This window comes from Olea europaea, chromosome 1, assembly GCF_002742605.1.
Source record: "Olea europaea var. sylvestris chromosome 1, O_europaea_v1, whole genome shotgun sequence".
Classification (NCBI taxonomy): Eukaryota; Viridiplantae; Streptophyta; class Magnoliopsida; order Lamiales; family Oleaceae; genus Olea; species Olea europaea.
In genome coordinates, this window is record NC_036237.1 from 12,337,753 (window position 1) to 12,361,744 (window position 23,992).

At 34.1% G+C, this 23,992-nt stretch overlaps 3 protein-coding genes across 7 annotated transcripts in view; 2 read left to right on the forward strand and 1 right to left on the reverse strand.

The window, feature by feature from the left end:
* The first annotated feature begins 1,687 nt into the window (after positions 1 to 1,687).
* LOC111394559 (dnaJ protein ERDJ3B-like) lies at positions 1,688 to 6,796 on the forward strand. Its single transcript, XM_023020427.1, has 10 exons — positions 1,688 to 1,957; positions 2,060 to 2,208; positions 2,472 to 2,604; positions 3,388 to 3,499; positions 3,978 to 4,094; positions 4,211 to 4,297; positions 4,913 to 4,972; positions 5,056 to 5,133; positions 5,664 to 5,735; positions 6,341 to 6,796. Exons 1-10 carry the CDS (start codon positions 1,887 to 1,889, stop codon positions 6,497 to 6,499), a joined length of 1,038 nt encoding a protein of 345 aa, XP_022876195.1. The 5' UTR covers positions 1,688 to 1,886; the 3' UTR covers positions 6,500 to 6,796.
* Positions 6,797 to 13,505: 6,709 nt separating this feature from the next.
* Positions 13,506 to 18,138, forward strand: LOC111394566. 3 transcript variants are annotated; one of them, XR_002702645.1, is made up of 6 exons: positions 13,510 to 14,345; positions 15,114 to 15,623; positions 16,090 to 16,149; positions 16,294 to 16,710; positions 16,942 to 17,780; positions 17,815 to 18,138. XR_002702645.1 is itself a non-coding variant. In XM_023020450.1 (5 exons), exons 1-5 carry the CDS (start codon positions 13,677 to 13,679, stop codon positions 17,518 to 17,520), a joined length of 2,229 nt encoding a protein of 742 aa, XP_022876218.1. In that variant the 5' UTR covers positions 13,506 to 13,676; the 3' UTR covers positions 17,521 to 18,138. The 3 variants fall into 3 exon arrangements, 2 of the variants coding, with proteins under 2 accessions (XP_022876218.1, XP_022876206.1); XM_023020450.1 differs by having other exon boundaries at positions 13,506 to 14,345; positions 16,948 to 18,138; XM_023020438.1 differs by having other exon boundaries at positions 16,942 to 18,138.
* Positions 18,139 to 18,482: 344 nt separating this feature from the next.
* The window catches only part of LOC111394579 (transmembrane protein 205-like), a 10,347-nt gene continuing 4,837 nt past the window's right edge, over positions 18,483 to 23,992 (reverse strand). For 2 of the 3 annotated variants that reach the window (XM_023020475.1, XM_023020465.1), the window contains one exon: positions 18,483 to 19,008. In XM_023020475.1, coding sequence (XP_022876243.1) covers positions 18,790 to 19,008 — 219 coding nt within the window. In that variant the 3' untranslated portion in view covers positions 18,483 to 18,789. The remainder of the gene's footprint in view (positions 19,009 to 23,992) is intronic. The other variant, XM_023020484.1, reaches the window with a different exon arrangement.

Here is a 23,992-nt window from a genome sequence, read left to right on the forward strand (position 1 = left end):
CCACCATATCAAACACACCCTAATTAAAGTAGAAACTTACACTTTATCAAGTCAATGACTTGAGTACGAACTTTTATTTAGAGGTTGTCTAGTACCAATTTTTTGGAGAGAAAAAAGGATTTATATCATCTTTAGTAGATTTTTTTAACCAATTGTCTCACATGCGCATCCCAACTGAGGGAAGTAAAAAATTTGATTTTATTGGGGCAAAAATGCTGGAGCAAACAACCTTAGAGGAGTGAAATCATTTGATCTCCTTGCATTAAAAGTGTTAAAATTTGGGAGTGATCTAAGTTCTTGGCTCAAGTAAAAATTGAGAGTTTTAATTAAAGTGCATATTAAAAAGAATTCTATTTGAAATGCTATTGTTGAATCTTATTCAAATTTACTTGACAAACATGAGTTGAAATCTACTAGAAAGTCCAATTGGGAGTCAAAATTTGTGTTGGACTTAAAGAGGACACTGAGATAATGAAATCGAGATTTTGGAGTAAAAGACCCGAAAGTGGGCTCCAAGGCACCAAAGTCTCGACGCCAAGGCAATTTTCGCTTAGCACTGCGGCACCACTTGCCTATTTCGCTTCTTGCATGATTTTTTCTCATCTATTCCGTTTCTTACATTCTATTTCAACTACAACTTTAATATTAGGGTTTGGACTTTCCCTATTTGTTCATTATTTATAGCCTTTGTTTGAGCACCATTCTTTTAAAAATTCATTTTCAATCACATATTTTTTCAATAAAATAATATTACACACAACTTCAAATTTTTTTTAAGCCTTAACTATATATTTTCAATCAATCTACTATTCAAAATACATTATCTTCCCAAAATGGGGCTCAAACAAGAGCATATAGCTCTTCATTATGATTTGTGAGAAGTTTGAAATATTGTAACCATAAGATCTTTGTATTATTTTTTCATATTATAATAAAATTTCCAATCTCTGCAAATTATTTTGTTTTCGTGCTCTTGTGATCAATTATTTCATATTGAGACTATAATATCTTATTTTCTCCAACAAACTAGCATTGGATTTATCCTGTATCATCTTCATTTCACAACAAAAAGGGAAAAAATGGCTATTCAACGCCAATTTAGAAGAGCTGAGTTCAAGATTAACATTTGTTTGAGCCACCCTTTTTTGTTAAAAAATAGATTTTATAATGATTTTATTATTATTATTATTATTTATTTATTATTATTATTTTTTAGAATGTATGATTAAGAAGTAAGAAAAGTTTTAAGATTATGAAAAAAAAATATTTCATTGAAAAAAATGTGATTAAAAATATTTTTTTAAAGAATGATGCTTAATGGGGGACACGGTAACATCTGCAGTAATTCATTCCAATATTTAGCTCTAGTTAAGTAGAGATTAAAATTAGATTTTTAACCAATTTTGATAAAAGTTAGTTAAATGTATAGTTAAAGAATTATGAATCTCATAAGATATGCAATTAAAATTATTTGTTGAATTTGATTTTAATAAAAATTGAGATTATAATTTCTATCGTGGGCTTAGTAATCGGCTACAATCTTTTCTAATTAGTTGCGAATATTTTCCCATGATACCGGCCCAACGCAAAAAATATATCTTTGCCACGTGGCTCGCATTAATTGGTCATCACAAGTTTGAGTGCACTGTGATTGGTCAGTTGCTCCTAGACTACGTTGGCATTACGAATTGAGTCGTGCATTCCCAATCCCCCGTCTTGCCTCTGTAAAATAAACTCAAACCCCCATTTTCCCAAAACAAAGTAATCTCACACGCATACAGATTTTGCATAATTGGATTGGATTTTCGTTTTTGTTGCCTATTGGATCCGATTTCAAACCCTAGATTTGAGTGGAACATAATTTTGATCTCTGTGCTAAAAAGAAAATGGCGCATCGAAGATCAAAATTATTGCTCATTTTGTGCATTTATAGTTACTGTCTAATTTCCCTTGCTGCGTAAGTGTATCAATGCATGTTACCAATTGAGTATGTTAATTCATTTGGAGTAGTATTTAATGCAATATGTCATGTTAATAAATTCTTTTGGATTGTTTCCAGGAAGAGTTACTACGACATTCTGCAGGTGACTAAAAGCGCTTCTGATGACCAAATAAAACGAGCTTACCGGAAGCTTGCGTTGAAATATCATCCGGATAAGAACCAAGGAAATGAAGAAGCTAACAAGAAATTTGCTGAAATTAACAATGGTAGTTATTTTTATCTCATCTTTTTCGTTCTCTGCGGTAATTTGTATTTCGTTAACTAGTTTGTGAAGTTCTTGGATTGGTATTCATTTGGTTATTGCAAGAATACGACTGTTTTGATTGGTCGAACAAGAAATTTGCTGAAACTAACAATGGTAGTTAATATTATTTCATATTTTTGTTTGGTAACCTGTGTTGTACGTGGATTGACAGCGATTTCTTTGTTGCAAAAGAATAAAATAAAATTAATTGTTGGGTTTTTACAGCATATGAAGTGTTATCGGATGGTGAGAAGAGAAGTATATATGATAGGTACGGTGAAGAGGGACTTAAACAGCATGCTGCCAATGGTGGTGGTAGTAGATCTGGTGGAATGAATTTCCAAGACATATTTAGCTCGTAAGTTTATGCCTCTTTTTCTTTCTGGCATTTCATTTTTGCTTTAATAGATGTGATGTCCTTGTTGAAGCACTTTCCTAAGCACATTCACTACCGTACTTTTGATGTTTTAACTTTGACGAATGGGAATTGGAAGGGTTTATGCTGAATTGATGGTGGCAACTGTAAGTGTTGCTGATGGTTGTCCTATAGAGGAAGTTAACTTCCAATATGTTTTTGACACTTTAAAAGTAACCTTAGATTTGCAATGCTATGCCAATGTAAGTGTTCTTTCATATGCATGCCATGGATTTATGACTTTAAATTATTTGAATGATGTCAAACCTGAATCAAATAGGACTTTATTGTCACTGTGTATTTCCTTTATAATATACTTAAGAAACTGGTGATTTCTAGGTATAAAATATTAAATTCACTAGGTGCTTCTGCCATCTGCATCCATTTCTGACCATATTAACTATCCCTTACCCCAGCACATGATGCTGTCGTCCGTAACATTTCCAATGTAGCTACTATTTCACATTTCAAGCCTTCTCCTCGGTTGGAATTTTGATTTAGGTAGCAAGGATAGTGAGTTTGAGAAACCTAGGGTTACTATTATTGATGTTAAATAAAGAACCCAAAAAGTAAGGAATTTATTACAGCTATATGTTGTGGTATTACTGTTTTTCTCTTAACTTATATTTGTCATTCTCCAGATTGTTTTGGCATTCTTCTCTTTCATTTTCCATCTTAGTATTCTGCTTATCATCTCCATTGCTTAAAAGGATAGATTTTTTCTAGGTTTTTTGGTGGAGGCCCAATGGAAGAAGAAGAGAAGATCGTGAAAGGCGATGACGTGATTATTGAACTGGATGCAACACTTGAAGATCTGTATATGGGGGGTTCTTTGAAGGTAATGGATACACAACACCAAGAAACAATAACAACTGTATAAATATACAGTTTTGCACGGATTGAATTTTTGAAAGTATGTGTTTGTTTAAACATTTTCTTGTTTCTCTCTATAAATTAATGTATAATTGGTTAACACGCATGCTAATAGTATCAAGCATCTATCTCCATGTTTGTATGTCCCTTGGTCTATTTGTTTTAGGTTATTGCGACATTATTTTACAAAATGACCGTTTCTCCTTTCAAAGAGGACAGAGATTTTAGAATGGAGTTTTCATGGCATTTATGGAACCTTCATCAGTTACGTTATTGAGATGTCATCTAATTTTGCATTCGTTTTTTTTTTTTGGCATGTAAACTAGCACAGTCTCAATGCAGCAAAAAATACATACCTTATGACCGAGTATTTCCTTATAATTTGGTAGAAGCAACTATAATATTAACGTCATTGACTCCATCAACGTGCATGTGTGGAACAGGTTTGGAGGGAGAAAAATGTGTTAAAACCAGCCCCTGGAAAGAGGCGCTGCAATTGTAGAAATGAGGTTTATCACAAGCAAATTGGTCCAGGGATGTTCCAGCAGATGACAGAGCAGGTTTTTACTCTGCCTTTCCAGAAACGGCTCAAACTATCTTGTACTGGATGGAAGGATTTTCCTTTTTGACTGTTATAAATAACATGGACTTAAGTCTGTTTATAATTTTTTTCTAGGTCTGTGAACAATGCCCAAATGTGAAGTTTGAAAGGGAGGGTTATTTCGTTACTGTGGATATTGAAAAAGGAATGCAGGATGGGCAAGTAAGTGTTTGATTTGTATTTCTTATATCCATTTTCCTATTGCCAGTAAAAAAGTTCTATATACTTTTTTGAGTACCCTGGTGCATGTTTGTCACCTGTGCATGGTCAAGTGTGTGGGTGACGTAGAATGGTGGGATGCATGGAATAGAGAAATATGACAAATTGCATGAAAGGGAGGTTATTTCTTCACTGTGGATATTGATAATGGAATGCAGGATGGGCAAGTTAGTGATTAGTACTATATTCATTTTTGTGTAATGGAATGTGGTGCATGTTCGTCACGTGCGTGGTGTAGTGCATAAGTGGGTGGGGTGGGATTTTCGGATGCGTGGAATAGAGTCGTAGAGAAAGTGTGACAAAAATAGGATGGAAACATGAATTAGCCCTTGCATGATGTTACCAATGTGCATCTTGATTATCCAGGTTATGTACGTTTAATTAATATGTTTTGTGGTGGCATAAATTTTACATCTAAATGTTACATTCCTTGGTCTTAGGATGACTGATTTTATGTTTCAAATAAAGCTGTCGCTAAAATATTTCTACTAGCTTTTATGGTTGAATTTCATTAGTTTTAAGGATTTTCTGAAAATTGCTGGCTGCCTGTTTCTGTAGGAAGTTGTCTTTTACGAAGATGGGGAGCCCATTATAGACGGTGAAGCTGGAGACCTGAAGGTTTGATATTTATCCTTGGTCTGTAAGGTGGTGATGAGCCTCATTAATATAATTCTTGATGATTATAACTTGTGTTTGGACAGTTTCGCATTCGTACTGCACCTCATGATCGCTTCAGGAGGGAAGGAAATGACCTGCACACAACAGTTACTATTACTTTGGTAATATTAATGTCATCAATTTTTCATAATTCTAATTTTACATAGTGCCAATTTGCCTGTAGACAAATGTGTAAAGAAGGCTTTTAAAGTAAATGTTTTTGCCGAGGTTTGAAAGGTTGATATATTTTACAATAATTTGCTGAATGATTTCCTCGTGTGTATTGATTCTCATATATAGAATATATGAAGTTATAAGAAAGGAAACTATGTGATTATGCTATACCAGGAAAGTAATAAATTAGATTGCTGTAAATAATCCTAATGAATTAGGTTGCTGTAGGCAATCCTTGTAATAATTTTTCCTGCAAAATTTCTTTGTTGTCACTTCGGCATAATTTTTCTGAAGACCAAGTATTGCTTGCTCTACTGTATCCTATAGTAGAAAAGAACAGTACCGTGTTTTTCACTCCGTCTTTGTGTGTTTCATCAGTTCATTGTATTAAGCATGTAAAATTTGGAGCACTCATTATACAGTTGTCTGTTTGGTTTTAACTGAAATAATTTGTCCTGTAAACTTCCACTTTATTCAGGTGCAAGCTCTTGTTGGTTTTGAGAAGACTATCAAACACCTCGACGATCATTTAGTGGATATAAGCTTCAAGGTGAGCACAACGTAATTTCTATGGCATACATACATGTTTGGCTAAGCTTAAGAATCAGTCAAAGTTACTTTTAAGTAAATTTTAGTTTCTATACCATTTTGGATGTTACTTTTTCTCACTTTCAAGTAAAAAAGAGTTGCTTATTTCCAAATATAAGGACTAGAAAATAATTTATTTTAAAACTTATTTACTTATGATGATACATTCTTATAAGTTGTATAAGCTTAGCCGAAGATGCTATAACTAAATTCCAAGGTCAGGTGCTGGCTTCACTTTTTGAGAAATGACTAATATGTGGCAAAAATTTGTATTTTTAGACTTTTGCACAAGTAAATTGTATAAGCTTAGCCGAAGATGCTCTAACAAAATTCCAAGAAATCATACTACAGTAACATAATTGACACAATGCCACATAGCATCATATTATTGAATTGCTAAAAACACATTCAATTTTTCGATTCAATCATATTTTGTCAACATTCATTTTGTCAAAGCATCTGTAAACATTTTTCTATCAAAGTGGCTTTACCCATTCCGAGGTCAGGTACTGGGCTTCACTTTTTGAGAAAGGACTAATACATGGCAAAAATTTGTATTTTTTCCAGGGTATTACGAAACCGAAGGAAGTGAGAAAGTTTAAAGGAGAAGGGATGCCATTACATTTTAGCAATAAGAATGGCGATTTATATGTCAAGTTTGAGGTTCTTTTCCCAACTTCACTAACAGAGGATCAAAAGACAAAGATCAAGGCAATTCTTGATTAATTGATACAAATTCCCATCATGGGGGGCTTTTTTTTTTAATTACCTTTTTTCCCCCCTCTCTCGGTGGGCGGTGGGTGGAATTGGGTTAAGATTTCCTATTGAGGTTTGGTTTCTACCTCACCACATATGTCTAACATGTTATGTTGAATTAGCTTTAGATGTATTTAAGGATTATATGCATCTTGATATCGATCCTACTGTTGAAAGAATTGAGAATCGGACGTCCTCTGTATTTTTGGGAATTTATGTAATATTTTTCATCCAATTGCGATGGGGAAATTTTGGTAGTTTTTTCAACACGTGATGTCCACACGAGCAATGCATGCAAATCAAGATGGCAAACGAGATGTATCATCGGGGCATGTTTGTAATTTTATTATACATCATATTGGACAAATACAATAACTAAAATTTTTTCTTCATTTTTTTTCTCTTTTACTTTTTCATATTTTAGCTAACCAATTTTGTGTAAAGTAAGGTTATGGAGCTCCATTGGGGTTGCAACCACAGTTTAGGTGACACTAAATGATAAGTTAAATGTAATGTGAAATTCAATAAATTATTTAATTTTACCCATTTAGACTATAATTGCAATTTCAATGGTTCTAAATACCATATTTCTTTTGTTTGAGCTTATCATATGCGGTGAATCCATAGGTGGTTGATTACATTCTTTTGTTTGTCTTGATAACAAGAACACTGAAACCTTAAGAATTTTAGTTATTCGTTAGATATTTGATTATATGAATCTTTTATTGAAAATTCCAGTTATGTATGTAAGAAAGGAATGGTACACACTTTGTTCAAAGAAGAAAAAGAAAGAAGGGGTGCACAATGAAGAGTCTCTAATAAAAAAGTTGAGCCATTTGTATATCAAAAGTATACGCCACTTTTGATATCATTCAAGTTGGCATGATTTGATTGATTAAAAAGATTGTTTATTTTTTTGAAATGTCCAATAGTGTGTTGTCACATGGCACACCGCAAAAAGTAATGAAATTAGAGCCTGTGTGATAGACTCCATTTTTCACCCAAATGGTATGTTTGATAGGCAAAATTTTCTATGTAATTGGTTTTCCACGCAATCCCCACGTGACACCTTTTTCCAAGATTTGAAGGACTTGGTTTTCCTTTGATTTTGTTGGAAATAAGTTTTCTAGTTTTTTTTTTTTCTTAATTTTTTTAGGGTAGCAATATTATTTATGATATTAGGCTTAGAAATTAAGGCTTACAGTATGGACATTATAGGCTACAAAAATGTATGTTTTACTCTAATTAATTGTTATACCTTGGAATCCACGAAACTTCGCATAAGTATCAACATGACAGTGAAGGTCACCCGGGCATCCAGCGATGGACAAGCGACAAATTCGTGCGTTCCTCGCCATTTTTAGTAGAGGCATATCACCAACTCTCGCTTTCACCATTGTTATCGTTCCTCGATCTTTGCACATCGCCAATCAAACGAATGAACTTATGAGTGCCAAATGAAAGGCGCAAAACATTCAAGTAGCCAGGCAATCACGACCGTGACATTCAAGTTTGGGATTGGATATACCTTAGGGCAACGCCAATGAATGCATTAAATCACCAAAATACACCAAATTTTGGTGCAAAACTTCTTCAATGTAGCACCAAAGTTTGCACCATTTTGCATCAAAATGATACAAAGTCAAATTTACCCTTTTCTTCTTTCTACCAAACTAATTGATGGAGGATATTTGTGTCATTTATATTATATATTATTAATACAATAAATTTTTATTTTTATAATTCTTATTATGATTAATAATAATAACAAAATAAATTTTAATAATGTAAAAAATATTTTTTTATATTTATTAATGAATTTAATATTTTCGTTAGTTTAACATATTATTTATTTAATAATCTACGTATTTGTAAAATAAATAAAGAATAATTTTTTAAATAAATAATTAATTAAGGATGAAAAAAGAGAAGAAAATGATTAAACACTATTCATTTTGTGTAAGCTTTGGTGTGATGGTTAGAAATGATTTTTAGTTTGGTGCAAGATTTGGTGTAAAATGATTCAAAACTTATCTCAAATTTTGGTGTAAAGTTAGAGATGGTCTTAAACTGTAAGCTTCGACAAGGAAATTATCCTATTAATATCCAATAATCAAAAATGCAAACTATTGGGATCAAGGAAGATCTCATGGAATTAGATGTAAGGAACCCAATCGCACGAGAAAACAAACTAGTAGGAGACAACTTGCCATAGCTCAACAAAAAGTTGCGTGAACCAAAGAGGACATGACAAGTGAAACCAGAGCTGCTTGCCCGATTCCTCACATTCCTTAATCTGCTTCGTCCGGCTCTAGAAGAAAGAGGTTGAGTCTAAGGGCGATGCCAGGATTGGCTGGGAGGAGTAAGCTAGCTGGCGTAGCAGATAGTTGAAGAAGGTGGATGGGCGAAGAGCGAAAGGTTGAAAAATCGAAATGGAATTGATAATTTAAAAAAAAAAAAAAAAGATTGAACCCAACCTTGAGGGCCCCCACCGCCCCGTCCCTAGAGCTTTGTGAGGGAGGTAAATCAAGAGATGTGTCCCAACAGGTTAGGGAACAAAAACTGTCTGTACACTGTGCCTACAAGGAGTCCAATTCCATGTTTCAGAAACCGAACATTCACACTACGGCTGCCAGCAAGACGTGAGATAACCTCACTCCTATCCTTTACACCACTAGACTATGTCCCAGGAGGCCTAAAATGAAATTGATAATTGAATGGGGAATGGGTTGTAAATGGGTCATGAGTGTATCCTGTATGTGTTGATTGGTTTAATGGATTATTGGGGTAGTGAGCTTCACTTCTTCGCCGGGCAGGATAGAGAATTAACACTAAAAAAAAAAGTTTGTGCCTGTTGGGCCCAAAAGTTTAGTGCAGGCAAATTCCACCCCTATAGAATATATGTTGACAGCATGTAGTTTGGGATTTTGGGGTCAACATTAGCGTTCCACAACAATATCAGTCGAAAGCAAAATACAAGAAGCTATTTAATAATTTACTTACTCTCATTTTTACTGCCAACAAATGTTACACCCTTATCATACGGGAGTAAGACAAAATCGTCAAACTAAATTGAAATCGTTGATTTGATGTCATGTGGACTCGTCAACTAAATGGATTTGAACTAAACGTTCAAATTTTAATGATGATTTGAAACCAATTTGGATCGTTTAAAAACATAAAAATTAATTTTTGTTTTTATTTTTGTTGGAAATTAAAATAATAAATTACAATCCAACTTCCAAAAAAAAATTGGACTATGCTATTTGACCCCGACAGGTCCCCAACCCCACGCCTTCGCTCACCTCCCCCGGGGGAATGGCTAGGCAGAATAGTCCAAATAAAAATGAGTTATGCTATGGGGTGTCCAAGCAGTTTAACCCAATAAAAATAGCTGTTAAAATTTGAAAAACAATAAAGGGCCATTTGGTCAAATGTCCATTACCAAATCCCAATATTCACCTTAATTTCACAACCACTATTGTTATTCGACATTAATGGTGTTAGAATACTTGTCTAGATGGAATAATATAAAGCTTGCTTGAGTCCCTTTTTAAAAAAAAAAAAAAAAATCATTTTGAAATAATGGTATGATGGAAAATGTATGGTTGAAAAATAAGAAAAAGTTTTGAATTTACATGTAATATTATTTTATTAAAAATATAGTGGAAAGGAGATCAAATCACTGTTAAAAAATGTATTTTTGTGAAAAATGGGCTCAAACAAAGGCATAATAGGCCCAATTAAATTTAATTAAGTGTAAAAGTATGGATCACTTAATTGGACTTATCATAATTTTTTACTTAAACCGGTGCCATAATATCATTCGAACTAGAGAATTTTATTCTTACAAATAATTCCATACGGCATACACCAAAGTTGAAACCCTGTTTATCTTCCATCTCCACATTGCAAACATTGTCGTGGTTTTATTTGGATATTTATATATATTTTTTAATATCAATATTATCAAAATCTATGAAGATCGATGAACATAATCAGAAATCGGATTCATAGTTACCCCCTAAAAATCACCTATTAGAAATCAGTTGTGAAAATGCAAAAGCGACCGCTTAAACCTCAACCAAGGAAACCGATGACAATTTTTCCAGTTGTTCATGGCCAATTTTTACGAAAAGAACTAAAACGGGGGCTTATTTGTTAAAGCTCACATCTGTACTGCTGTTTAACATGCTGCAAAAGGGAATGCTTTCACTTCACACTCCTTTTATAACCTTTTAGACTCTCATTGTAATAAAATTTGGATTGGTAAAAACTCCATCCAAGTCAAACATAGCACTAAATAAATAGATATTTTTGGCTGTAGAGTATTGCTTGTATGAATACTTGTTTATTTTATTGACGCAATTAATCATTATTCTGTATGTTTCCTTAATTCATAAATATTAGAAACTAAAAGAAATAGTTCAATTAGTGGTATTATCTAATCCTTATTTACTGTTTGGAAATGTATTTATTTATTTTTACTTTTTAACTACCCAGTTTGATCACGATTCGATCTCGATCCAGCCCTTGACCCTTTCACTTTTTCAAGTTAGTGCCCGTCCGACTTTTATAGTATTTAAATTTATCTTTCACTAATTTTATTTTATTTTTTATTTTATAGATGATAAAATATGAAAATATTTTACAACTAGTGAACTAATGACAATACAATCAAACCACGGCTTAATAAACAATCAAACTGCTAGTTTTATATTTGAGAAAATCTCGAACCATTTTAAATTGTTTGGTTTAGTTCTCGGTTTTTCTCATATTATTCCAAATGGGTTGATTTAAAAATCTATAAAAATTGCTCAAACTATAGAAAAATTTTAGATTTAAGTGCAAAGTTATTTTATTAAAAAAAATGTATAAATGAAAATGAGTTTAAGCAAAAAAATGAGTTTTCAAACTGAGAATCAAATAATGACTTGTATCACATTAAAAAAAATAAATATAAAATCACTAAGCCCCGTTTGGCCCTCATTTCTGAGAAATGAAAATGGATATAATACTATTTTTTTGAAAATTGAATGATTTAAAAAGAAAGAAAAGTTATCGATTTACGTGTAATATTATTTTATGAAAAATTGTGTGGTTAAAAATATGAGAAAAAATAGAATATAATGAAATTTAATTTAATGAGGGCCAAACGGGAGCTAAATATATAGATAATAAATATAAATAAAGTTGAATATGTCATTTTGAGATTATAAGCCCTTATTTGATCTAATTCTTTTGAAAAAAAATATATATTTTTAAATAAAATAATATTATACGTAAATAAAAAAAATTCTTAATTTTTAATCACACATTTTCCATCAATATACTATTTATAAATGCATTCTTCTAAAAAATGGGGTTAAAAAAGGGCTAAAAAAAGTGTTTTAGAGGCGTAAAATAATTTTTTTTCTTCATATTTTCAGTTAATCTTATTGGGATGTTGACACGTGTCTAGATGTGCGTTAATGTCAGCAAGAACTTTGATTCAGGCACGTTGGTGGCTTTATGACACGTAACGTGACCTTTTAAGAGCAGCCACGTGGTAGTCATGCCAATATTTACGCACCTATCAAATATACGCGTATACGACTTGTCTTGCTTACTACGAACGAAATGATTATTTTATCGTTAATTTTTATGATGTTTCTTAAAAAATAATATTTTTTATAAATTAATAACTTTATGCTTTTTTTTTTAATATAAAACTATTATGTATTGGATTTAGTCTCGTTTGATACACATTATTGTAAAAATGAAAATGAAAAATATAGCTATTACGAGTTCCACATAAGAGATAGAAAGTTAAATACGATGATTTGATATGATGAATAACGGTCATATATTTCATTTTAATGGACAAAAAATGATAAACAAACAGGGACTTATCGACATTTGATATTTATCTTATTGGCGTTGTGCTACTAATACTTGAATTTTGTAATTTATTTAAAATAAATAAAGACTAAATGTAATTTTACAATCCGTTAGGCCCATTATTTAAAATTTTAATGGTTTAAATAATTTTTTTTCAAAGACTGTATAGTTAAAAAATAAGAAAAAAATCTAAGATTAAAAGTAATTTTATTTGTTTTATGCTACACATACATCATAGTGTCCCTCCACTCACATGAAGGAGGACCCACTTTGAATAAAATATAATTTATTCGAAATGAGTCCCCCTCCATGTAAGGAAAGTGAACATCATTATGGGTATGAAATTATATACAAAGAGCATATTTTATATTATTTTATTGAAAAATGTGTCATTGATAAATATAGAGAAAAAAATTATTATTTTAATTGAGGCCAAATAGGGGTTTAGTTTGTTTGTTAAAAGGGCTCAAACAAACAAGGGGTTAATATTTTATTCTTATTTGTGACTATTTTGGTTTATAATTTTGAAAAGAGCATTATGCCCATGTTTAATTGAAATTAAAAATCAGATTTAATTAAATCAAAGTCAACAATTAATTATAATTATATGACCTCAATTTTTTAACAACATATCTAATCAACTTTTGTTAAAATTTACTAAAAATTTAACTCCGAAAAAAGAAGAAGATATTTTTAAGAGCAATAAAAAGCAATAAAATAAAATAAAAAAATGCTAAACACAGAAATATTTAGCACTTTCGAGACTTTTCGTTCGAGAAAAGTAAGGGATTTCGGGGGCAACCCCAGCCAAGTTGGTCAGGCAGTTGGACTAGCAATCGTGAGGTTGCTAGTTCGATTCCCGTTGGAGCTATCTATTGGCCTTCTTGATTTGAGCCGGTTAGCTATGGATAACGTAGGCTGATTTACCTCCTTGTGGTCCTTTGCCGGCTAGGATCACAAGGCGGGATTTACCTAGTGCGCACTTTCGGATAGCGACTGCGGGCTCCTTTGTCAACAAAAAAAAAAGGAAAAAAAAGTAAGGGATTTCGACAAAAATTTATAGTCGTCAAGGGAAGAGGGAGAGAGAGAGATATATATGAAGAAGTTTGGTCACCCGTTTAAAAAAGAAGATACGTAACCCCATATTTCTTCTCCATAGCTGTACTTGTGTATATATATGTATGTATATACGTAATGGATAATAAGAGAATCGTGTAACATAAGCTAAAAAGAAGAAGGAATTTGAATTATTGAAGGGTCCCCCTCTATGGATGCATTTTGTTTGAAGCCAGGAATCCATGGAATGACGTTGCCAATCTCCGTTGCCGGGAATGGGGTGCTAGAAGTCCGTACAATCCATTCTGCACAAATTAGTACTGCGGCGGCGACGGGGCGGTTGCTGGCTGCTGTAAAATCTCTGTCGCCGGAGAATCCTTCTGTTTCCTCGGCGTCGGGGAGGATTTCTCCATGGGGTTTCACTTTCCGGCGGCCACTCAGATCATCGGAAGGTAAAAACCTGTACAAACCGGCAGTTGCTTCGGACGACACCGTTTGGGTGGATGGAGAAGTTGATAAAGAAGAGGAGCTACCTGAAGGACCGAATGGGAATTGGGTTTTCAAAATTTTGCATGTAGGTTCTCTGTGGAAAGAAGGAGAAGAAAAAAATGGTGGGATCGTTGAGGAATTGGAGGGTAAAATGAAAGAAGAGGATAAAGATGGGGTTCCAATTGCAAATAATAATAATGTTGAAGAAAAAATGAAATGTTGTGAAGGGTATGAAGAATGTGATGTGTGTGCAATTGATGATGAAGAAAATTTTGAATATGATAAAGAATCATTTTCAAAGCTGCTTAAGAAGTTGCCATTGGCAGAAGCTAGATTATATGCTCACATGTCTTATTTGGGAAATTTAGCTTATTCCATTCCCAAAATCAAGGTACTCTTTAATTTATTTTTTCAAATTCAATTTCATTTGCATTTTTCATCTGTTTTCAATTTGATTGCCTGGAAGCAAGAATTCTTCCGATGTCAGATTTAATTTCCAATAAAATTTTGAGTAATTTTTGTTAGGAGATTAAGTGATTACGCAGAATAGAATTCATTGTTATTTGAGGTAATATATAGGTGAAAGATCTATGTTTCTTCAGTTTTATGTCGAAGATGATGGTTTGGCCAATCTTTCTCAGTCCGAATTGATATGTCAATTTGTATATTCATATCGTCTCCATATATACAATTAGCAGTATCAAAGGGTAAGCTTGCCTGGAAAAAATGAGTCTCTCTCTCCCCAGACGCCTGAATTGTCCTCAGGTGTCCAGTGGCAAATTCTGCATAGGATTTTGGTCGCTCTTAATTTATGCAGTTATCTATGATAAATTCTCTTTTAGGATGTCATTCAGACTACAAACGAGCACACACCTTAACTATCCAAGGCTTAGCCTTGAGGCATATGTCTATGTAATTTCAGGTGTAATCTTCAGTAAAGTGAGCCATAAACCTTGAAAATAACATTTTATGCGTAAGTTTCAAGGTGTTTAATGAAAAGCCTCAGGCAGGTCTCAAGGCGTACGCCTCGTACAGCTTTTTAGAACAATGGGTTCAGTTTTGTAAGTTGTCCTGTCGATTTTGGAGCTCTATTAGGTTGAGTAGTTATGCATATTGCTGACAATTTGATGGTTCTTCTATTTTTCTTATGGTGATGCAGTCTAGGAATCTCCTTAGAAACCATGGACGCTTTGTGACCTCATCAATGGAGAAGAAAGAACAGGCGCTGAAGGCCCATGAGGAGATGACATCGACCGAAAAGCCACACCAAGAAGAAAATACAGCAGCCGAAGAAGCTCGGGATGCAGAAGGCAAAGTGGAGAAGACTGATGGAAATGGGATAAGCGCATCTTCTGCTTATCAAATTGCTGCTTCTGCTGCTTCCTATTTACAATCTCATACAAAAAGTGTTCTTCACTTCAAATCCTCGAAATTAATGGGAAATGAAAACTTGCCTGAAGAAACCGGTGAAATCGAGAACAATGTCGATATGATAAACCAGGATATAGCTTCATTAATGGCAACCACAAATTCTGTTACAGCAGTGGTTTCTGCAAAGGAGGAAGTAAAGCAAGCTGTTGCAGATGATCTAAATTCGGCTCACTCATCACCATGTGAGTGGTTTGTATGTGATGATGATCACAGTGCCACAAGATTCTTTGTCATTCAGGTAGGATAGACAGATCTTTTTAGTGTATTAGATTATATTTGCGATGTATCTGTGGTGGGTTAAACATGTTTAGGCATAAGACCATCTTTGGCTAATCTTAAAAAATTTACTTTTAAGGAAATAAGTAAATCATGAAATAAATTGATTTTTTGCTATGTTAGTTGGAAAGAAGTAAATTACTTATTTTGACAGTAAGGTTCTATGAAGTAACTTTTTTAATGTAAAAGATAAGTGTAACATATTCAAGCATTTTTGCGAGATATGCTCTTAATCATGTTATTTCCGTTCCTACGTGGATGGGACTCTGAGTTTTAATCATTTTAATAGCTGATTTTATGTCAATGAGGTTCAAATTGGCATAAATCAATCAATGGCTAATTGTAATTTCCATGCTGTGATTTATGTGGCAGTTTATGTAAGTAGCATTATTTTAACACTAAACATTTCCAAATGTCTATTTTGTTAGGGTTCAGAGTCACTGGCATCCTGGCAAGCCAATCTACTCTTTGAGCCAATTCAGTTTGAGGTAAATTAGTCAAATACTCTTTCAAGCTTGTGAATCATTATTGAAGATATCTGTGAAAACGTGCATGTATCTTTCTAAAGTTCCTTTCTGGATAACCAAGATCATTTTTATCAAGTACTATTGATAATTTTTTTCCCATTTTAGGGACTGGATGTGCTTGTGCATAGAGGAGTTTACGAGGCTGCGAAAGGGATTTACAACCAGATTTTGCCTGAAGTTCACGCACACCTAAAATCCCACGGAGAGCGTGCCAGATTTCGTTTCACAGGACACTCTCTTGGGGGAAGTCTATCTTTGCTTATAAATCTCATGTTGCTAATAAAGGGTGAAGCACCTGTTTCTTCGTTGCTTCCAGTCATAACTTTTGGTGCACCATCAATAATGTGCGGAGGGGATCGTCTCCTGCGCAGACTAGGACTGCCTCAAAGTCATGTACAGGCAATCACAATGCATAGAGACATCGTTCCCCGAGCATTCTCTTGCAACTATCCTAATCATGTGATGGAGTTTCTTAAGGCTGTAAATGGGAACTTTAGGAATCATCCATGTCTTAATTACCAGGTAATCTGCTGATTCCATTGTGAGTTCAATGCAACGTCAATATTCTAATAATAAGAAACACAAATAATGCTGTCTCTCGACCTACTCTAACCCTCCTCCGGTGCCGGGCTGGAACCAACTATAAAAAACATAGGCGGAGCCGCCGAGCTCAAAGTCGATACTTCGATATTTGCAGAGTTTCTTTTGAAAATCTTTTCAGATCTAAAAATGCTTGTGCTTTCATTTTGACAGAAGCAGTTATACGATCCAATGGGAGAGTTTATAATTCTTCAGCCAGAAGAGAATTTTTCTCCAAACCACCATCTTCTTCCCTCAGGCAGCGGTCTTTATTTATTGACCTGTCCTGAGACAGATGCCAGCAAGGCAGCCAAGCAAAACCGGGTTGCACGTGCAGCATTTTTGAACTCACCACACCCACTTGAGATATTGAGTGACCGCTCTGCATATGGTTCTGAAGGAACCATTATGAGAGATCATGACATGAACTCGTACTTGAAATCTCTTAGGAATGTTATCCGTCGAGATCTCAACCACATTAGAAAATCCAGGCGAGAACACCGGCGTAAAGTTTGGTGGCCACTCGTGACACCACGAGGATTTAATGCTGGCGTCCTTTTGAGTAGGCCGATTATATCAGGTAACAAGGGCCAAGGTCAATTTCATTTTTCCGGACTCTTACAATCTGGTAAAGAGTCTTTCAAACGGCTTAGTAGGCTCGTTGCACCACAGCATATGCATTTGTTTGTTGTGCTCTGGTTCCCTGCAAGGTGGTTAATATTCGGTTTTTGCAACCTGATCAATTTTCATTGATCAGGCAAGTCGTAGAACACCACATCTCCAGAGAAGAAAAGCTTGTGCCTATACATATAAGACCTGCGAGCAAACTACTATTGAGGCTTTTTTTTTTACAAGGAAAGATACAAAGGTGGGTCGTTACAAGGTCCTAAATTGTCAATATCGAGTAGATTAGTCATTGCAAAATGGTATTAATACTTTGGTTAGAAGTGAACTGGCGAGGACACCGGGCTCCATGAGGCTGGTCAATATTGGGTAGGTTTGACCGGTCCCTACACAACTAGGGTAAATGGTGCTTGGTAACGCTTGGTACATTGTTTTAGACGAATGTGTTTTAAGTAGACAATTCTTTATTCATTTGTCTATAGACGCTTGCAACTCATATTCCCTTATTTTGAAGGCGGGAAAATTGGTAAGTTGCATTTAGAGAAAACATAGTTCCCGTAAATGAGAAATTTAATTTTCATTGTGATAGTTTCAACAAAAATTTATGCTATATCAACATTTCTTGTTGATCGTTTTCTCGGAAAAGCATGTATATTGACATTTGTTGGTGTTCCATGGATTCGGGCACTAAGTGCATAGGTGGTCATTTTTGTATTCATTTCCAAATGCCACTTCTTCTGTTGCATACGAACACATGAAATGTAAATGTTATCGTAATTCTCTTTAGATATTGAGTATTTGAAAAATGTTGAAACTTGAGAGCAAGATCTTGCGTAGTCAGAACGTACTCTCTGTATAGCAATTATTGATCTTTGAACGAACTCTCTGTATAGCAACTATTGATATTCGTACAGAAGAAAACAAAATTGCACCTAACATCAGTTAATATCAACCACGTGTGGCAAGAGTTTTAGTTTTCATACCATAGATGTTACGGATTAAATGTCTATTGAGAGTAAGACAAACAAGAAATCTAAAGTAAAATTAAATTGACATAAATCGTATTATTCTCAGAATATATAGAGATTCCATGATTGTAATGATTTTAATTGAATATTATTACTCAATCCCTCCACAACATCAATGTCTATATCAATGGATAACTTGTGGAAGCAAGCACAATCGACATCCAAGCAAGCTAATGGTTTCAGTGTTGATATCCATTTTGACTCGCAAGGCAAATTGAAAATTACAACATTTTTATTCTAACGCATCTTGTTCTTTCATACATAACTTGTACGTCCAAGAAAGCTAAAGGATTCAGAGTCCGTATTCATTTTAACACATAATCACAGCCAGATACATCCACCCGAGAGTAAAAGTTATATTTGATCCGATTTACAAATCGATTTTACCTGCTAAATACCAAGAATGCATGGCAAGGCTACCGAATGACATGATATTAGAAAGAGATGATAGTCCGTGGATCATTCCGAATTTCTTGTTCATGGCAGCAAGCTTTGGATTTTTCTTCGCAACTTCTTGGTTCTTTGTCGACCCAACTTCTTCCCCAATATTTGCTTCTCTTTCTATCTTGTGCCTTTGCTTCATCATCTGCTTCAGATCAAGCAAATATTATGTGGTATGTTAAAAGATATCTCATCATTTTAAGAGAGAATTCTAGCGGTGTTCAGAACGAGTTCAAAAAGTTGTCATATGATGCAAATAGGAAACTCCCCAACTCATGCCAAATCTGCTAAAACATTTCTTTGTCTATTGTACACCTTTCAATGTCAAGTCGACAACTTCTATCTTAAGTCATTAATTCTCGAATAAGAAAGAGCATAAGAGTGGATTATCGGTTCAGAGCGAAGCTATCTGCTAATTCCTTTACCCACTTCTGTGGTTAATTATATAAAGAGTTCAGAAAGTGAAACCATAACATGTAGCGGATGAGCATAAACTACCCCTTCTAGAGACCCAAAAAGCAGTAATAATCAAATGATTCGACACTCTATATCTCTGATTGCTCAAGTATACCAACATATCTTCACAGTGTATGAAAGCTTGTTTGGGAGAGATTTTTCCAAGCGAAAATTGATTTTTTTTGAAGAATGTGCGGTTAAATAGTAGGGAAAAGTTGTGGGTCCAATAAATAATCTTTCCCAAAGCTCTCATTTGTAAAATGGTACTTAAAATCACTCTGAACATAACTAAGATGAGAGCTGCAATATTTGTAAAAGCAGGAACTTGAGCTCGAAATAACGAAAGGAGATATTAGTAAAAAGAATAGAAGTTAAAATCTTGCTTATATGTTTGTCTGGTCCTAATAAATACTACATGAACTTGCACTAAAATATTATCTTGCAATTGTCTTTTCCCATTTCATGTTTTGACAACAGAGAAATAAAGTTTTTAGAACTAAAACAAGGTAAAATACGTAGCATTTCAAGTGAGTATATAGTTCATTACATCACAAAATTTCTGATCTAACATCTACCAGTAAGATTGGGTTGCTGCATTTTGTGAAAGTCCAGCCCAAATATATGGCCCAATCATCTGACCCGGTTTGATAGTCCAATAATTAGAAGGATCTGGAATTGAAATCAAAAACGCATTTTCTGTTTTTAATTTAACAACTTCACCGGATGAAGACACGTGGCATGTTGAAGGCCGTTGGATTGATGAATTAGCTCCTTTCATTTAAAAGGAGCTCAAAGCACTAGGGTTTTAGCTCTGGTCATTTTTGAGCGGCTGCCTCTCGTTTTTCTCTCTGTAATCTTGGATTTACTCTTTTGATCTGTGAGATCATTTAGTTGGTTGAGAGAAAAGTGTGTTTAATTGAATTCGTGTGAGTTCTACTCGTTGAGAAGCGGCCGGTTGTTGTTGTTTGTGTTGATGAACCGTGTGTTCCTTTTTGTAACTCGAAGTTGTGGTTTTGGCCGGTGATTTTGTGGATTCAAGCTTAAATCCTTATGGATGCTCAATGGGGACTAGGCGATCTTATCAATCGCTGAAACTCGGGGCTTCGGCCGAAAAATCTTGTGTTCTTTTACTGTTTTTCTTCAAATCAACGTTTATACTTGATTTTTGCCTCGAATATCTTTCGGTCTTTAAACTATCCTAAACCTACAATGGTATCAGAGCAAGGAAATTTTTTTTTGGTCTCCTTAGTTACGGAACTAAAGTTGAGTCACCGGCCAGAAAGAGAAACGGCAGATCTCTATGATCTACCAACATAATTTTTTTTAAAACAATTTCTTCTTTTCTCTTCACATACGATTGGGGTGTTCTTGGCACTGTTAGTGTGCTGCTTCAACTTCATATGTTAGTGTTGAATTTTCTTGAAAAGAAACCGGTTGCTACTGAGTTAAAATTTTGACAAAATTTATTGGTGTCGAACCTGTTGAAAGAAACTGAAGTTTCTTGGTTATCTTTTATCTAGGTCCTCTAATTCTTGATCTTGCTGGTTCTAAAACCTTTATTGAAATCCTTTGGTGAACCTACTGCACCCTACAGTGTGTTGGTAACGAAATAAACAAAAGTTTTTATAAATACCTACTGATTATTGCAGTGTTGTTTTTGTGTGTGTATAGTGGTACCTGCAGTAGTCAGGAGACAGTGTTCTTGTAAAAGAATCAGACGATTTTTTGGTATTTTTGGTATCTGCAATTTATGTGAGATAATTTTTTGTAACAAAACGTGTTTTCAAACACAAGGTCTCATTGAACCTCCCCTAACTCTACCTCTGTCTAGGGTTCTCTAAGAGAATCCTAGAAACTTTGGGGACTAGGGCTTAGGTTCAAGAAACCTGCAATCTTCAAAACTGTTTTCTTTAAATTTCTCACTGTGTGTTGATAATAAAACCAAAATCATATTTCCTATTGATAAATTGTTGTACATTCTATGTGAACTGTACTAATACACAAATTTGATCTTCTCAAGTGTTAACCTGCCAAAGAATAATTGCCTCAAAGGACATAGATTGTGTTTACAGTTTTTGATAGCTTACCGTGTGTAAGTTATGTGATTAAATTCCATGCAGGCTTAGTGATTTGCACATTGAATGTGTCTAATTTTGGTTGATATACTCCTGTACACATCACACCTAAGCACTATTTGTACATAATTTGAAATTGGAATAATAAGACAGTGACCTTTGTGACGTACTGTTGACTGAATAATCATTGTGATATACCTCTTTTATCATAACTTGTGAACAATTTCACACTGCTGCACACTATGAACTCTAAGGTAGATGTCCAAATTTGGGATGACAAAGGAGACTTGAGTCTCTGACGTCAGAAAATAAAAGCACTCTTGTTACAGTTAAAATGTGTTAAGGCTATTGATGAATCTTGGCTAGAAACCTTATCTGAACTAGGAAAACTGAACAAGATGAATTAGCCTGGAACACTTTGTTCCTACACCTGTCTAATACTGTGATTAGGAAAGTAGGAGAAACTAAAACTACTATAGAATTATGGACTGCCTTAGAAAAACACTATCTTACTAAGACTATGCCAAATAAATGTTTTCTTTGGAGACAGTTTTTTAGTTTTAAGTTTGATCCTAATCTTGATAAGGGCGATAATATGGACAGGTTTAATAGGATCACACAGGACTTAGCAAATTGTGATGAGAAAATTTTCAATGAACAGAAGGTAATTGGCCTACTTAATGCTCTAGAAGATAAATATAAATATATAAGAAATGCTCTAGAGTATGGTAGGAGTGATCTCACTGTTGAAATAATTCACAGTTCTCTTCTGAACAAAGAACTTGAATTAAAATCTGAACACAAAGAAGTGTACCATGTTGAGGGTGTGTCATCAAATCAAAAACCATATACTAAAGGAGTAAGTAACTTCAGTCATTAAAATTTTAACAAGAATAAAATTTTTAACAAAAGGCAATGGAATAACACCAAAGGAAAGGGCAAGAAATCAATTAAAGGAAAAATGAACAGCAACAGTAAGAAAAAATGTTTTTACTGTGGAAAGACAGGCCACTTTATTAAAGACTTTTAAAAAGGCAAATGACCAAAATAATGGGTCTAACACTGAAAATGCTTCTTTAGCTGCTGCTGCTAATTATAAAGAAGCAGGAGCTAATATTGGAGTTGCCTATGTGTCTCTATCTGAAAATACTGATCAGGACTGGGTCCTGGATTCAGGATATTCCTTTCATATGATACCCAATATTAGCTGCATTTCAGACTTTTGTAGTCTGGATGGAGGATTTGTAAAACTTGGGAATGATGAGTCATGTCAAGTAAAGGGAATTGGAAATGTGCTGTTGAAATTTAAAAATGTTCATCACATGTTAAAACATACAAGATATGTACCAGCACTTAGAAGAAATCTCATATCCCTAGGAGTTCTTGATGATGAAAATTACCAAATTCGTATTAAAAATGGCTTTACAAATATAACAAGAAATCAATAACTCATTGTCAATTCACCTAAACTTAATGGAATCTATGTAATAGGTGCTGAAATAATTTCACCAAAAAATTCTGTGAATTCTATCACACATCCCGATAAATCAGAACTGTGACATAAAAGACTTGGCCACTTAAGTGAAAAAAGTTTAAAAACACTATCATATCAACGGGCATTTGGGAAGGATAGTGTTCAAAAATTGACATTTTGTGAACACTGTATCATGGGAAAACAAGTCAGACTGCCTTTTAAGGCAGGACTGCACAAATTCTAAGATGTCCTTGAATACATACATTCTGATTTATGGGGACTTGCATCTATTTCTGCTGTATCTGGTTACAGATATTATCTTCTTACAACCGATGACTATTCAAGAAAGACATGAATTTTCTTACTAAAATCTAAATCTGATACCTTTGCAATTTTCAAAGAATGGAATGTACTAATTGAAAATCAGACAGGTAAGAAGATAAAAATTTTAAGAACTGATAATGGCCTTGAATTTTGCAATACCGAATTTGACCAATATTGCAGTAAACAAGGGATAATGAGACATAAAACTGTGAGCTATACTCCACAACAAAATTGGGTTGCTGAGAGGTTAAATAGAACAATTCTTGAAAGAACCATATGTATGTTAATCAGTTTTGACCTTCCAAAAATTTTCTAGGGTGAGGCTGTAAAAACAGCCTGTTATCTTATCAATAGATGTCCTTCCAGCTCTCTAAATAATAGAATTTCCGAACAATTCTGGTTTGGGTAAATGTCAGATTATTCTCATCTAAGAACTTTTGGATGTGCAACTTATGCACATCATACTGAGTCAAAATTGGACCCTAGATCATTGAAGGGTGTGTTCTTAGGATATAGAAAAGGTATTAAAGGTTATAGACTGTGATTAAGAGATGTGAGGGGTTATAAGGTGATAACAAGCAGATCTGTGATCTTTAATGAAGATGATTTCCCCTTTCTTAGTAACAAATCTGGTGAAAAATTGGGAAAATATGACTTTATTATCACAAAAATTAATTTTGATAATCAAAATACTGATGACCAGGCTCAGTTTAAGGTGGAGCCACATCAGGTAGAACCACAGAATGTCTCTGATATTGAAATATTGGAAGATGAACAGCATCTGGAGCCTGCACATGATCTGC